Source organism: Pinus tabuliformis, chromosome J (assembly GCF_031772625.1).
Source record: "Pinus tabuliformis cultivar Carrire ecotype Pingquan chromosome J, CPIR1, whole genome shotgun sequence".
Lineage (NCBI taxonomy): Eukaryota > Viridiplantae > Streptophyta > Pinopsida > Pinales > Pinaceae > Pinus > Pinus tabuliformis.
In genome coordinates, this window is record NC_142295.1 from 475783059 (window position 1) to 475796233 (window position 13175).

Sequence of the window (13175 nt, forward strand, 5' to 3'; positions counted from 1 at the left end):
CATTGCATTTTGCATACTAGCCTCCATTTATCGATACACTTGCCATAGGGTCTGTTAAAGCCTAAATCTACCTTAGGCTGAGGAAGGTAGGATCCAGGGCCAACATCAAACCATGCTTAACCTGGTAGCTAGCCCTACTAGGTCGGGAGAGGGCTCTCTCCAAGTCAATCTCAGCAAAATATGATCACTAAGGGCTTGAGATGACTGATATAACTACTGATCTTAGGCTAGCTATGTGTGAAAAATTTTGATTGAATAAAATGATGATTTTGATGGCTCAGATGGAAAGGCAAATTTTGGGTGTGGGGATTGAGGCTCAGTCCTACAGAGATCTCAATGGGGCAAGATAGGAAATTGTTTTTGGCACTTCAATTTGAATGAGATGGAGGGATTAGATAGGTGAGGAGTTGAAGAGGGCAAGAAAATTCATGGATCCGCTCCAAACAGCTGAAAACATCAAGAAACTAAAGCAAACCTCAAGTAGAGCACTGCAATTTCAATGGATTCTACTTACACTCTTGTTTGTTTATTTAAGAAGAAACAAGATAGAGAATGGCATAATTAAAACATAAGAAAATTCACAATTACAAAAGAAAGCACTATACCAAGACAAATTGCCACATGGATCCCAAAGAGTGCTGCAAATCCTGGTCTCAATTCCTTAGCCAAAATGCTGATATAAATGTACAATGAATCTCAAGGATTTCTCAAAATTCCAACCATCTACCAAAATCCAACCCCTACACTATGAAATTCATAAAATATATACATTTTCTCATCCTTGTACTAAGGGATTGAGCTCAACCATTTTCTTCAAAATAGAATTAGTTACATTAAACTTGGGCCGAATTTCTGAAAATAGGTTTTGAAGATGAACTTGTATCTCCTAAACCATAGCACCTGTTACAAAACTTAAAGATTTTTTTGTAGATAAGGTCATGTTGGAGAAAAACCTCTCTCAAATTTGGGAAATTAGTTTCCAGTAGCTCGAAATTTGTTCCACAAAATAATCTCTAAAACAGAAAATCATTAAAATTTAAATCTGTGAAAATGAGATGTAAAGATCTAGTCACATATCCCAATCCATGACACCTGTGAATAAACTGAAAGAGGTTTTTATTATATGGCTCGTGCTTAACAAAAAACTCCTTGGTTTTTGCAAAATTACTTTCCATCTGTTGTAAAATGGCCCCGCACTAAAATGACTAAAATAGTAAAAAATATGAAAAATTTGCTTTGTTTTAATGTAGGCTCTAAATATCACTGTATATCTCCCACATAGTAGCACCTGTGCATAAACTAAAGGATTTTTTTGTTATTTGGTATGTGATGAACAAAAACCTCTTTCACTTTTGAAAAATTCCTTACCATTATTTCAGAAACTGATTTTGTACTAAACTTGTCATTGTGTGCAGCAACTGACCTCAAAACATGTATAACCAAGAATCACTCATTCATTTCTTCTAATCCAGGAACCAGTTACGGGAGTGTGATATACCATTGGAAATATTTTTCTGAGCTTCTTCTGATGGACACACTTATGACATGTTTTGTGCTGAACATCATGTGCAAAACATCTAACAAAACCAGACATAGTAAGAGCTCATGTTGATCCCTGGTGACAGGCTGCGAAGGCTGGAACTAACAGGGTCGATCCCATTGTGTTATGGTTTGTAAACCATCTTCACTCACCGATTTTTAAATCATGACATGATGGTAGAGCCATCCTTTTCATGGGCATTGTAGTTAGCACCTCACTGACATTGGTTGCCCATGCTGCTTCATTGAGTAGGATCGGGAGTCCTCTCTAGTCCCACCATGACTTGTGCGTTGAAGACTCATTCCTCTTTTCTTCTTCGCTTCGTTCTGGCCTTATACCATAGAGGCTCCTTTGTGTTGAGTTGTACTACTGCATTGCATTTTGACCATTTGCACCTTTTGGCCTTGAGCCGGCTTCACTTGGACTCTTGTTTAAGTCTCTTTATGACCATGTCTTCTACAAAAGTCAAACTTGCAATCCCTTAGCTTCTGCAACTTGACACACCTTCAGAACCGTGGAAGGAACATCCCTTTGAGTGCCCTTGACCAATTTCGCCTCCCTGCATTGAGTATAGGAATGTTCCCATCCCAGGAACTAGATCATCTGTTTCACTGACACTCGTTCTTTCCACTGTAATATAGCATTCTTTTATTCTTTTTCCAACTTAAAGAAAAAGACAAAAGAAAATTATATATTCCAAAAAGAACGAGAATGAGACAACATTTCCATTTATTGTTGGCAGCTAGAGTCAGTCATGTCGCCCTTGAACAAAGCACTCAAAAGAAAGTCTCTCCTCCATTTGGGCAGGATTTAGTTTGACTTAGGTATGCCTTAACCTTGTTATTGAGTAAGTTCTCCTCCGATTGGTTATCTCTTCGAATCATATGGAGAGTTCGTTCATGCCTCCTACATGACGAACTTATACAGAGTCATCATATGCTGCCACATGGTCATCATTGAGTTGTGCTTTTGTTCAAGGGAAGTAAGCCTGAGTCGACCTCTCTGCGGTGTCTCTTGACCTATTTTTCAATTGGACATCTCTAGTTGTCAGTGTCTTGTCTATTATCACATCAGTTATATTGGTCCTTTACTCATGTCAGTTTGAGAAGGTCTCCATTGACTTCTTGCTGGCGGGTCTTATCCTTATCGATGACGACATATTGCTCTGAGGACAGGCCTAGAGCCGCACCCTGGCCCTATTTTCATTATTGATAGGTCACCTTGTGCTCAACATCGATCTATCATGGGTCTTTGGCTGAGTGGTTTCCCTTGTGTTCAACATCAACTTTCATTATCACACATTAGGATTCGTGCAGTGCCTTGGTTTCCATTTGACCCTATTGGTGGATTCCTCGCCTCTGTGTCAGCTTTTATTATTGGTTGGTTCAGAAGGTTTCTATCGTGCACTAGCTACATCTTGTGTACACCGGAAACGTGCTTTGGTTGGGTTACTACATCTTTTTCATCCAATTCCTTCCACATTATTGGCCTACAGGTTACACTCGCACTAGATTGATGAAGGATGCCTTAATGCCTTCCTTCTAGCGGATCTTTCTCTATCGACTACGACTCATTGCTCTGGGGCAAAGGTCTAAAATCCATTTGGTAGTACCTTGGGCTTTGTAGTCATCAGTGGCAGATCCTTCACTATCAACAGTGGGAAACCATCATTGTCTCCTGATTGATAGATTCTTACAGGTGTTCGACTTCAGCACATCTATTCGCACTTGTTAGATTGTACTGGGTACCTTGACTCTCATTATCATTATCGGTGAGTAGCCTCGCGTTTGTTAACGGTATACATCAATGACCGGTAATCAAACAATTTCTCACATGGTCGACTTCAGATCATTTATTCCCATGGTGTAGAAACATACCACGGTAGTCAGTGAAGACCTCGGGTTGCATCAACATTCTTTGGTTCACTTGTCAGTTGCTCCTGTTGCTGCTAGTTAACACCATTCCACATTATATGTTGCAGTCCTTCACAGCGACATCTTATATGCTGGCATCCAAGTTGCAACGTAGTACCATCTTATTCCATCATATTTATTTGGTACTATTGGGATCATTTTTTGAGATCAGTGGTCAGCTCCATCCTTCAGCTTCATTGATCATCATCTTGTATGTGATATCCAAACATGTACTTGTTCGATCGTGATCAGATGATCCATTATGTACTTCCAGTTCCTTATACTTATATACACAGTGGATCTGCTTGTACTTGATATGCGGACATGTTTTACTTTCTCTAAGCATGGGTATGCCCGCCTCAGACAGTTGTTTCTTTTTTATCTTCTTTTGCTTGCTTGGCAGGCTGAAATCTGGTGAAGTCCTTTCAAGTTTTTGATAGGTTTCATTTCCGTATACTTAATACATTTTTGCCATCATGTTCCCCTTCTGACCTCATATATTAGGGGGCATCTGTTATAGCTCCAAATACCACCTTATGTATTTGTGATGCTTGGTTTATGGCCTAGGGCAACCCCTCCTTCCAGACTTGGTCCAAATATTCAAAAAACAGTGTTTTACTCCCTATACGCGACTTTTCCCTGTATTAAATGCATGTACACGCGGGTCAGTCTATACCCAACCCGTGTATATGTCTTAAAACACTTTAAAAAATTAAATTTCCTTAATTATGGGCGGAGATCACGGGTTTTACCTATTGATTACCTATTAGTGCCCGTGGCCCAACTGTTTCCCAACTAAAAAACTACTTTGGGAGAAGTATAAAAAGACTTCAATGGGAAGGCCTTAAGGAGGAGAGAAAATAGAGAATTATTCTGCTGAGATTATCCCTTGATCATGTCTGAAGATCCCTGTACTTCAAGCACTTCCCCAAGTTCAGGAAACCCTTGTTTCCTTGAGAGTTGATATCCTTTCACTTGTGGAAGATATCCTTATGTTGGTTATGGAAGGAGCCTTTTGAAGACCAGGACTAGATGGACCTGGAGAACGGTTCCGCTTGGAGCCAGAAGAGGAAGACTCAGATGAACTCTTTCTATGTTTTGATTATAGTTATTTGCAATAAAAGAAACATTGTCTTGTTCTTGATATCAACTTTGTTTATGCATCTGATGTTATTGTTACGGTTTATGTATGAATGACTATTTCAATGTATAACCAACCATCTATTTATATGCTATAAATTTGGTTTCACTATAATGCTTTATCTATATGCTGTTGTGTGTCTTTGAATTGGTTGTTTTGCAGGTTCAAAGATCGTGAGGAGTTGCAGAGGGTTTGAACCCTGGCTGGAACTACCCGAACAAAGGACCCCTGGTATGTACATCTTCACATAGTTTGCTCATTTAAGCATTTTTTCTTGAGTTATTTTCTTGTTTCTTGTTGTGGATTACTCCTGCTCTGCTAGGGTTCTGACCCAAAACCCTAGGGGACTTTATCCCTTAACAGATATTATATGTCTATGAATTTTAGGGTTGAAGCATATACTTAGAAATTCGGAGGCAAATGGAGCAAAGTCATAACTCCTTTGTAATTAATAAATATTAAGACTAAAATCAACATGCCAATGATATCTTACCTAGTTAATGAAAGTATAATTTTGTTAATGTGTCCATAAGGATTCAAATCTCTCCAATTGCATGTTTTTTCTTGATCTTATTCTCATGTGCACATATGCTTGAGAAAGATGTGGGGTTGAGTGCAGATTCTACTTTTAGATATTAATTTTCCATAAATTAAGAGTAAGACTAAAATTAAGAAGTTAATGCACAGACAAAACTTAACTAATGTGAAGGGAGAAACACTTAGAAGCACTCAAGGTTTCGGGGGGCACTTCCAAGTACCGATGGCTTCATGGGTTAGGCATTGGTGGATAGATTATATTAAGAGGAGAAATCTCTTCAAAATTATTGTACCATTAAAAGCACTATTGTATTTAAATTTAAACAAAAAATGTATTGTAATGAATAATTGATAAATTTAGTGTACTATAAAGATATCAATACAAGTCATTTTAAGAAATTAAAATATAAATTTTTCTTTAGTTACTTCAAGGGGAAAAATAGTATGGCTAAATAAAAACAAATTCTTATGAGCTCCATATTGAAATTGGACATTGATGAAGACCTAAAACATTTTCACTAAATAGAATATGTAATTATTTTGATACTAGCAAAAGGTACGATGGAAAATAGTTTCTCTTGAAATGCCTTAATGTAGAGACATTCAATTTAATTTTGAAAACATTTCTAACATTGTTGATTTTCATAACTTGTTTATGAGGGAAAACAAAAGAAAATTTGAAAAGATTAAATCCAATCATTTTTATGATAGAAATAATATATTTAAATAAATTCATAAATTTCTTTTTTTATTTTTGTGAAGTTGGATGGATTAAAAAAAGCATTAATGAACAATCATCAAGATCATTTTAAAGTTTCTCAATTATTTTGTTAGTGTGGCATTGATAAATAATTAAAATTTTCTTAAACATATTATTTAAAAATAACTTACTTCTCTTTATGTAATTACTCTTTTAAATGTTTTTATCTGAATCTTTAAAATATTTAATTAAATTAAATATTTTTTAAACTTTTTTATAAAAATATATAAAACCATAAATAAATCATAATTTGAAATATAACTTTTTTTTTTATTAAATACTCATAAACAACATTAATTCAATAAAAAAAATTATTTAAAAATATGTTTGAAACAATACTAATTATATCCACATATATGAATGACAAACTTTGAAAAAGATAGAATTCACAAAAACTAAAAGAAATATTTTGCTGGTAAAAAAATTTTTATAAAAAAAAATTAAATGAAAATTCTTTTTGTTTAAAAATGAGTTAACTAATTAAAAATAATATAGTAAATTCAAAATCGAATGTAAACACTACGAGATGAACTTAACTCTACTAAAATATTTTGAGCAAAGTAAAATATCACATTTAATCATAAGAAAATCCGTTAAATTGTAATTAGTAAATTCAAAATCCAATGTAAACACTACGAGATAAACCTAAGTCTACTAAAATATTTTGAGTAGAGTAAAACATCACATTTAATCCTAAGAAAATTCATTCAACAAGTAGATTATCCCAATTGGGATATATCCGTGGATACGTTTGTCACGCTTTCGGACTCAAATGGTACGTCGTTTCAGATAGAAATTTTTGTCATAATTATTTACGTTTTCACATTTTGTTCACGAGATTCCAGATGTATGATGCTATCCTGCTCTACGCACTAAAGTCAAAAAGTGATATTGTGCTTGTATTATTTCATAATATTGTCAGTACAAAAATCGAGTGATATATTTACATTATTTCATTACATTGTGGTGTATAGTACAAGTAATTCATAAATGGTCTGCCAATTTTCTCATCGTTTATGTATTTTAATTATTTTACAATTTAATTATCGATAATTTATTCAAGTACGGTAATGTGAGGGGGTGTGTTAGTAAGGGGTCAAAATTGTTTTTTTATAATTTGAAATTGAATGGAGCTGATAACATCTCATTATGCTAATTATTCTCTTATCTTATAAGAGATTTAATGAAAATGACTTATCATAATAATAATTATTAGTTAAAAGAATAGTTTATTTGGTATAGCATGTAAATGTGCCTATAGTGTACTCAATGACTAAATAGACCTTAGGTAATGCGAATACCAAATTATACCGCTTGTGGATTCTACTAGTAAAAAAAAAGAATAATTGTTATTGTAAAAAATTGAGGTGAGTTAATGGTGACGTGATAGCCATGGAATAGATCATGTGTGATGAGAGAATTACCCACAGCGATGGAATAGATGATGATAGAATTACCCACTTGCAAAAAAAAAATAATCATCATTGGGTGCCTATCATTCATAAAAGAATTACCCACTTGCCAATTCCACTAGTTACTTGGGTGCCTATCATTCATAAACAAAATTTAACTTATTACCGTTACTTAAAAGAAAACCATATCGCTTAAAAAAAATGATAATTATTAATCAACTATTATTCAATTTTACAATTTATTTTAATTCAAAATTATTTTTTTCCCTTTTTAAAATACATTATAAATTAATTTTTCTAAAATAACAGTAATTTCCTTTTTAAAATACATTAGAAATTAATTTTTTTTTAAACAATAGTGATTTCTAGTTTTTTAATTCTCTAGTGGGCTTATTACCATTCATAAAACAATAATCATTAAAGGTATGAATTTTGAAACCCAACATGGAATTTATTTCACGTAACTTGAAGCACACCCATCTGTTTCTTTAAAAATTTGAGGTGAGCTATGTGAGGGGAAATAAAGTATCTATTCTAAATTAAAAAGAAATATTATCCATAACATCTTATTCATCCTAAACTAAAAGAAATATTAACCCTAGCACCTAAAAATAATGGTGAAGTAGTAAGTGAGTGACAGTACACCTCAAGACAAGATGTTTGAAAATAACAGAAAACAGAGTATGGAATATGCAAAAAAAAGTGTGAAATTGCCATGAAGTGCCATCCTTATATTGGAGAGTGAAATGGTGGATTTCTCTGTATTAGTGACCATCACGTTTGTTTGTTGCTTAAACAAATACGTCAATCCGACTATACCATAACTTGTATTACCTTCTAAGCCAAGAGCCTTTATTGACAGTGCTAATCATTCGCTCCATACTTTACCCCTACACTATTATTTTTCAATCACCCAACGAAACGGCCGGCCCCTCAGAATCCCCACCACTTTAAATCAGACCAGCACGTGGATCCCTACAACGAGAATCGTATGGCTTCAGCCATCCCAAATAGGATAAGAAGTCCCACAGTTTTCCATAATGATTTTTCCCAAACCACAGGGGTGGATGAAGGGCCATCAAAATCATACAAAAAGTATCTTTTTTTTCTTTCCAAAGTCCATACCGTCCCGGAAATCAGCGTGGCGCGACAAGTCAAGTCAAAGATGCTTCGAGAAAAAACAATGAAGCAGCGGCCAGCTATTCCATCAGCAGCTCAGTCCTTCGGCTCGCTCGTTTCGTTATAACAAGGAATGGATATCTTGTTAGGGGGGATTTTCAAGCTTGGCTGACAGTGAGCCACATATTGCTTTCTGTGGAACTCTTTCAGTTTATTAATTTATACGTGATATAGTTGCCCTCCTAACAATCAATCTCGCTTCTCCTCCTCCGCCGATGATGAGTGAAGAGGTAGCTGTTCCTTGCTAATGTTGCTACTATGACCGCCTTGCATTCTACTCCTCAATGGTCCAGCCAGCCATGCCTTCTTTCAGAAGCAGAAACAGCATGCATATTACACACAGTTTGTTATGTATTTCAGGGCACGCTTGCCAATCAATTCTGATCTTATATATTGTTGACAAACATGCAGGCTTCTCGCTGTGGGTTTCTTTTCCTGTGATTTAGGCAACTAGATCTTCGTCAACCAAGCGAACCCTACAGGAGAAAAAAGAGCAAATTTGTTTCTGGGCTTCGCAGAAAATGCATTGACTTGTGTCTACGAAATTGGGCACTTCATTGGGCATTTCTTGCTTTTCGATAAATGTAACTGTGTTATAATAGCCACAGGTAATACAGGTCTATATAGATCTAGTCAAGGTCTCTCTGTGTATATATATATATATATAGTTAACATGGGCCGAGCCCCGTGCTGTGACAAAATGGGACTTAAAAAAGGCCCCTGGACTCCAGAAGAAGACCAGAAGCTTATTGCATATATTAAAGAACATGGCCATGGAAACTGGCGTTCATTGCCCAAGCAAGCTGGTCAGCATTCTCATCCTAAATGTTTTAGGATGAATCTTGAATTTTATTGAAATTTGCAATGCTTAAAATGTTGTTTGGTGATGCAGGACTTCTTCGATGTGGGAAGAGCTGTCGACTGAGATGGACGAATTATTTGAGACCAGACATCAAACGTGGAGATTTTAGTCCTGAGGAGGAAGAAAATATTATTCAGCTGCATGCCATGCTGGGAAACAGGTAATGCATTATAATGCCACTGGTTAATTAATTCTAAACAATACAAATGATTATTGTTTTGTTTTTTGGGGAAAAATTTTAGGGAAACTGGTTACTGTTTTTGTTTGACGGTAATTTTTTGAGGAAACTCATGTATGATTCTCGCATTTCCCAATGGTATACAGTTTTACCTGGAGTTTAACAAAGTAAATGCAAACATAGAGTTAGCCAATTGCCCAATAATATTAACAGTGATCAGTTTAGCCAATTCCCTAGACTTACTGATGGTTAACATTAGTTATCAACCATAATCTTATCATTCCGCTTTGTTCAGATCCATTAGATAATGTTAGAAAACTGCTTTCCTGTAATGAATTGCACCGTCAACTAATTGCAATTTTAACTCAGAAAATGTGTAATTAGGCAATTTTAAAGTAATTTTGTATTTTTTTGTGTACGTAAATTTGCAATTTTTAATCATATTTTCCAATTTAATTTTGTTAGAATCAGACAAAAATTTATTAAAATTATAAATTTGAATGATAAACTCCTCACAATTTTAATGTTATAAAAATTTTCAAAATATTATATTTTCAAGATATTCAATCTATATAAAAGTTAACAATCCATTTTAAACAACAAAAATAAAAATTTAGAAAAAAAAATCTACCTACTAAAAATTAAAACTAAAACTAAAACTAACTTAGAATTAGACAATGCCTTTTAAAAATACATATGTAGACTTCATTTTCATTAACCCAATTCTATAATGCAATGTGAACTAACCAAAACTTATAATTCTAAAATTCAATCAAAATTCCCACATTTATTCCAATATTTTGTGGAATGCAGATGGTCTATGATTGCATTGCAGTTGCCCGGAAGAACAAACCAAAACTTATAATTCTAAACTTCAATCAAAATTCCCACATTTATTCCAATATTTTGTGGAATGCAGGTGGTCTATGATTGCATCGCAGTTGCCTGGAAGAACAGATAACGAAATCAAGAACGTGTGGAACACACATTTAAAGAAACGACTTTTGCGCATGGGCATAGATCCGGTCACACATTCACCGGCCACGGCATCAAACGTGACAGACACAAAATGCAGAAATGCAAGGCGGGAAGCTCGATTACCCAGAGATATTTTGTCGTTGCCTTTACAGGGCTCTGCAAATGTGGAAACCGCTAATGCTTACACGGATCAGTATTTCCAGAAGCAATTGGAATATGAAACTTGTTGTTCTCTCGTTTCTTCTTCTCACGAGTCTCCAATTCTAAATGACAGGAAAGATACAAACGAATTGCTTGGCCAGGCAACAGGGCTACCAGTTTGCTTTCAAGAAATAGAACAAAGCACCGCCAATATTACAGACCAGCACGGAAATGACCCGAATTCTACTTGCAAGTTCTTCTTTAATCCAAATGTTTCATCGGAATTCCGTGCTGAGCAAAAGCCAGAGCTGTTATTTGCAGCAAACAATCTAATTAATGGAAACATGATCTCCCAATCAAACGAAGGTTCCATTGTAGGAGCGGATCAAAAGTCAATGCTGGATTCACTGAAACAGATACTGGAAACCCCAGATGATGATTCTCATCCAAAAGCCAGCAGTGGCAATGGAGACATTCATGTTAAGTGCGAATTGGGTTTTTCTGGCAATCAAAAATTTTCAATGGAAAATCAAACATTTCGGGAGAAAGAAGAGTATAATATAGGATGGCACAACTGTTCTGGAGATTCACTGGAATATTATAGCAGCAACGCTCAAGTCTGCTCGCACATGGCCTTGAGCCCAGTTTGTGAAGACGCGATAGCTTCAATGGATCAGCTGGCATTATCTTCTAATTATGAAATTGCCAGGTACATGAACGGGAGCAGCAGCATTTCAAGTCAGAATTTTCCAGTCTTATCATTTTCAGAAGAAGCTGCCATCGATCTCTTCAATAACAAGATGCATGTTCCAAATTTCCCTCGCTCTTGGCCAGAATTCCGGGCAGAGCAGGACGTGAATTTTTGGGTGAATGTTCTGCAGAAAGTGTCGCCTTTAGCCTGCGTCCAATCTGCACCTTCTCCCATTTGATTTCTTTAATTATTTTCTTGATTTTGTTATCTTGGATGTGCAGGATTCAAACAAATATTCGTCAATACTCTGTAACAATGGATGGTTACCGTTATTGTAGTGGAACCCCATAAAATCCCTGATCGAGTGGAACAGATAAAAGCATCGAAACCCTTTAGGTTGTAGAGTTTTGAATTTAATTTTCTCTTATTCTTATTGTTTGCCTCGAGGGTTTCGATGCTGATCAGATTTTAATACCTATATATAGATATACAGAAACAAAATAGCCAATTCGATTGCATTTTCGTCATATAATAAAGTAAGGAGAGATCAAATTCTTAGTTTCCAAATATTTGTCGTGGCCATTTCTGGGCCATCACACCAGATTTATGGACTGTCAGATCGTGTTTCCATATTTAATGTATTATCCTACCCTCCAAAAGGATAAAAGATGTCCGAGTCATACTTCAAGAGATTCTTCAGTAGTATATATTGTCACTTATTTTGCTGCGAGCATTATGCATCTTCAGGAATCTTGATATTGAAGTGACAGCTATTTCTCAAAACTGTGAACAATTCTAAACAAAAAAAGCCTTTATTTGTGAACAGAAAATATTGTTTAGCTTAAATCTGCAATGTTTTATATATACTCTTCTTTTCAACAACCATTGTAAATCTACAAATTAGGAAAATATATTATTTCCGTTTAATCGTTTCATTTTTTCTTGTTTATGTGGAAGGGGGCAAATTTAAAGCTTTATATTTTCATCAATTTGTTCCTTAAAGCATAAATTTACTTTTAAATTTTAGAAAAAATCATTATTAAAAATGATATTTATATGGTATTCATCAAATTTTGGTTTAAATTTTATGGAAAAAGTTGAAAATATTAATATTTTGGAAAAATAAATTATCTTAAAAAGATACAAATTTATCTTTTATTTAACCTAATTTTAAATGTTTAAATAATAATTAAAAGTAGAGGTGTGCCTATTTTGAAATAGAGGTTTTATAATTTTAATTTTATTTTTAACGATTATTAAGTGGATGATAAGGATTTAATCTCCACTAAATATTTTAGAAAATTCTTAGTATTAATAACAAAAGCCCTGTACGTTAACATTGCAATAATTTCCTCTTGTAAACATTGTAATATTTTTTGTAATTATTTGACTATAAAATTAAAAGAATGAGAGAAAAGGACACTAATTCCAGAGTTTGGGGAAGGAGAATTTCTTTGAAGACTTGGTGCTATAAATGCCACTCATGCACTGATTGATATATATTGTAAACGAGGATAGGCCCATGCTCCTGTTGGGTAGAGTTAATGAGAATCTATGTTGTGTTGTCAAGTGGTTGGTCTAAGTAGACCCCACCATAATGGAAAGAACCATCATGGCCGAGATGGGGAAGGGAGCATTATTGAAAACATATTCTCACGTGCTGGGGGAGGACCCTATGCACACACAAAGAGAAAAACCATGTGAAAGGAGGTTGAGAGGCTCTTGATAACATTCATTCTTCCATTCGGAAGGGGTAGAGTCAACGCATGGGGAAAAGAAAGCAAGAAAATCCTCACAAAGATGAAGGGAACATGAAGAGGAAACTTGACAAAGAGGGAGAACT

General features: G+C 34.9%; 1 protein-coding gene across 1 annotated transcript; it reads left to right on the plus strand.

Moving 5' to 3' along the window:
* The first annotated feature begins 8923 nt into the window (after positions 1-8923).
* On the plus strand, positions 8924-11872 carry LOC149227879 (uncharacterized). Its single transcript, XM_089375592.1, has 3 exons — positions 8924-9288; positions 9375-9504; positions 10442-11872. Exons 1-3 carry the CDS (start codon positions 9156-9158, stop codon positions 11568-11570), a joined length of 1392 nt encoding a protein of 463 aa, XP_089231718.1. The 5' UTR covers positions 8924-9155; the 3' UTR covers positions 11571-11872.
* The last annotated feature ends 1303 nt before the right edge of the window (positions 11873-13175 follow it).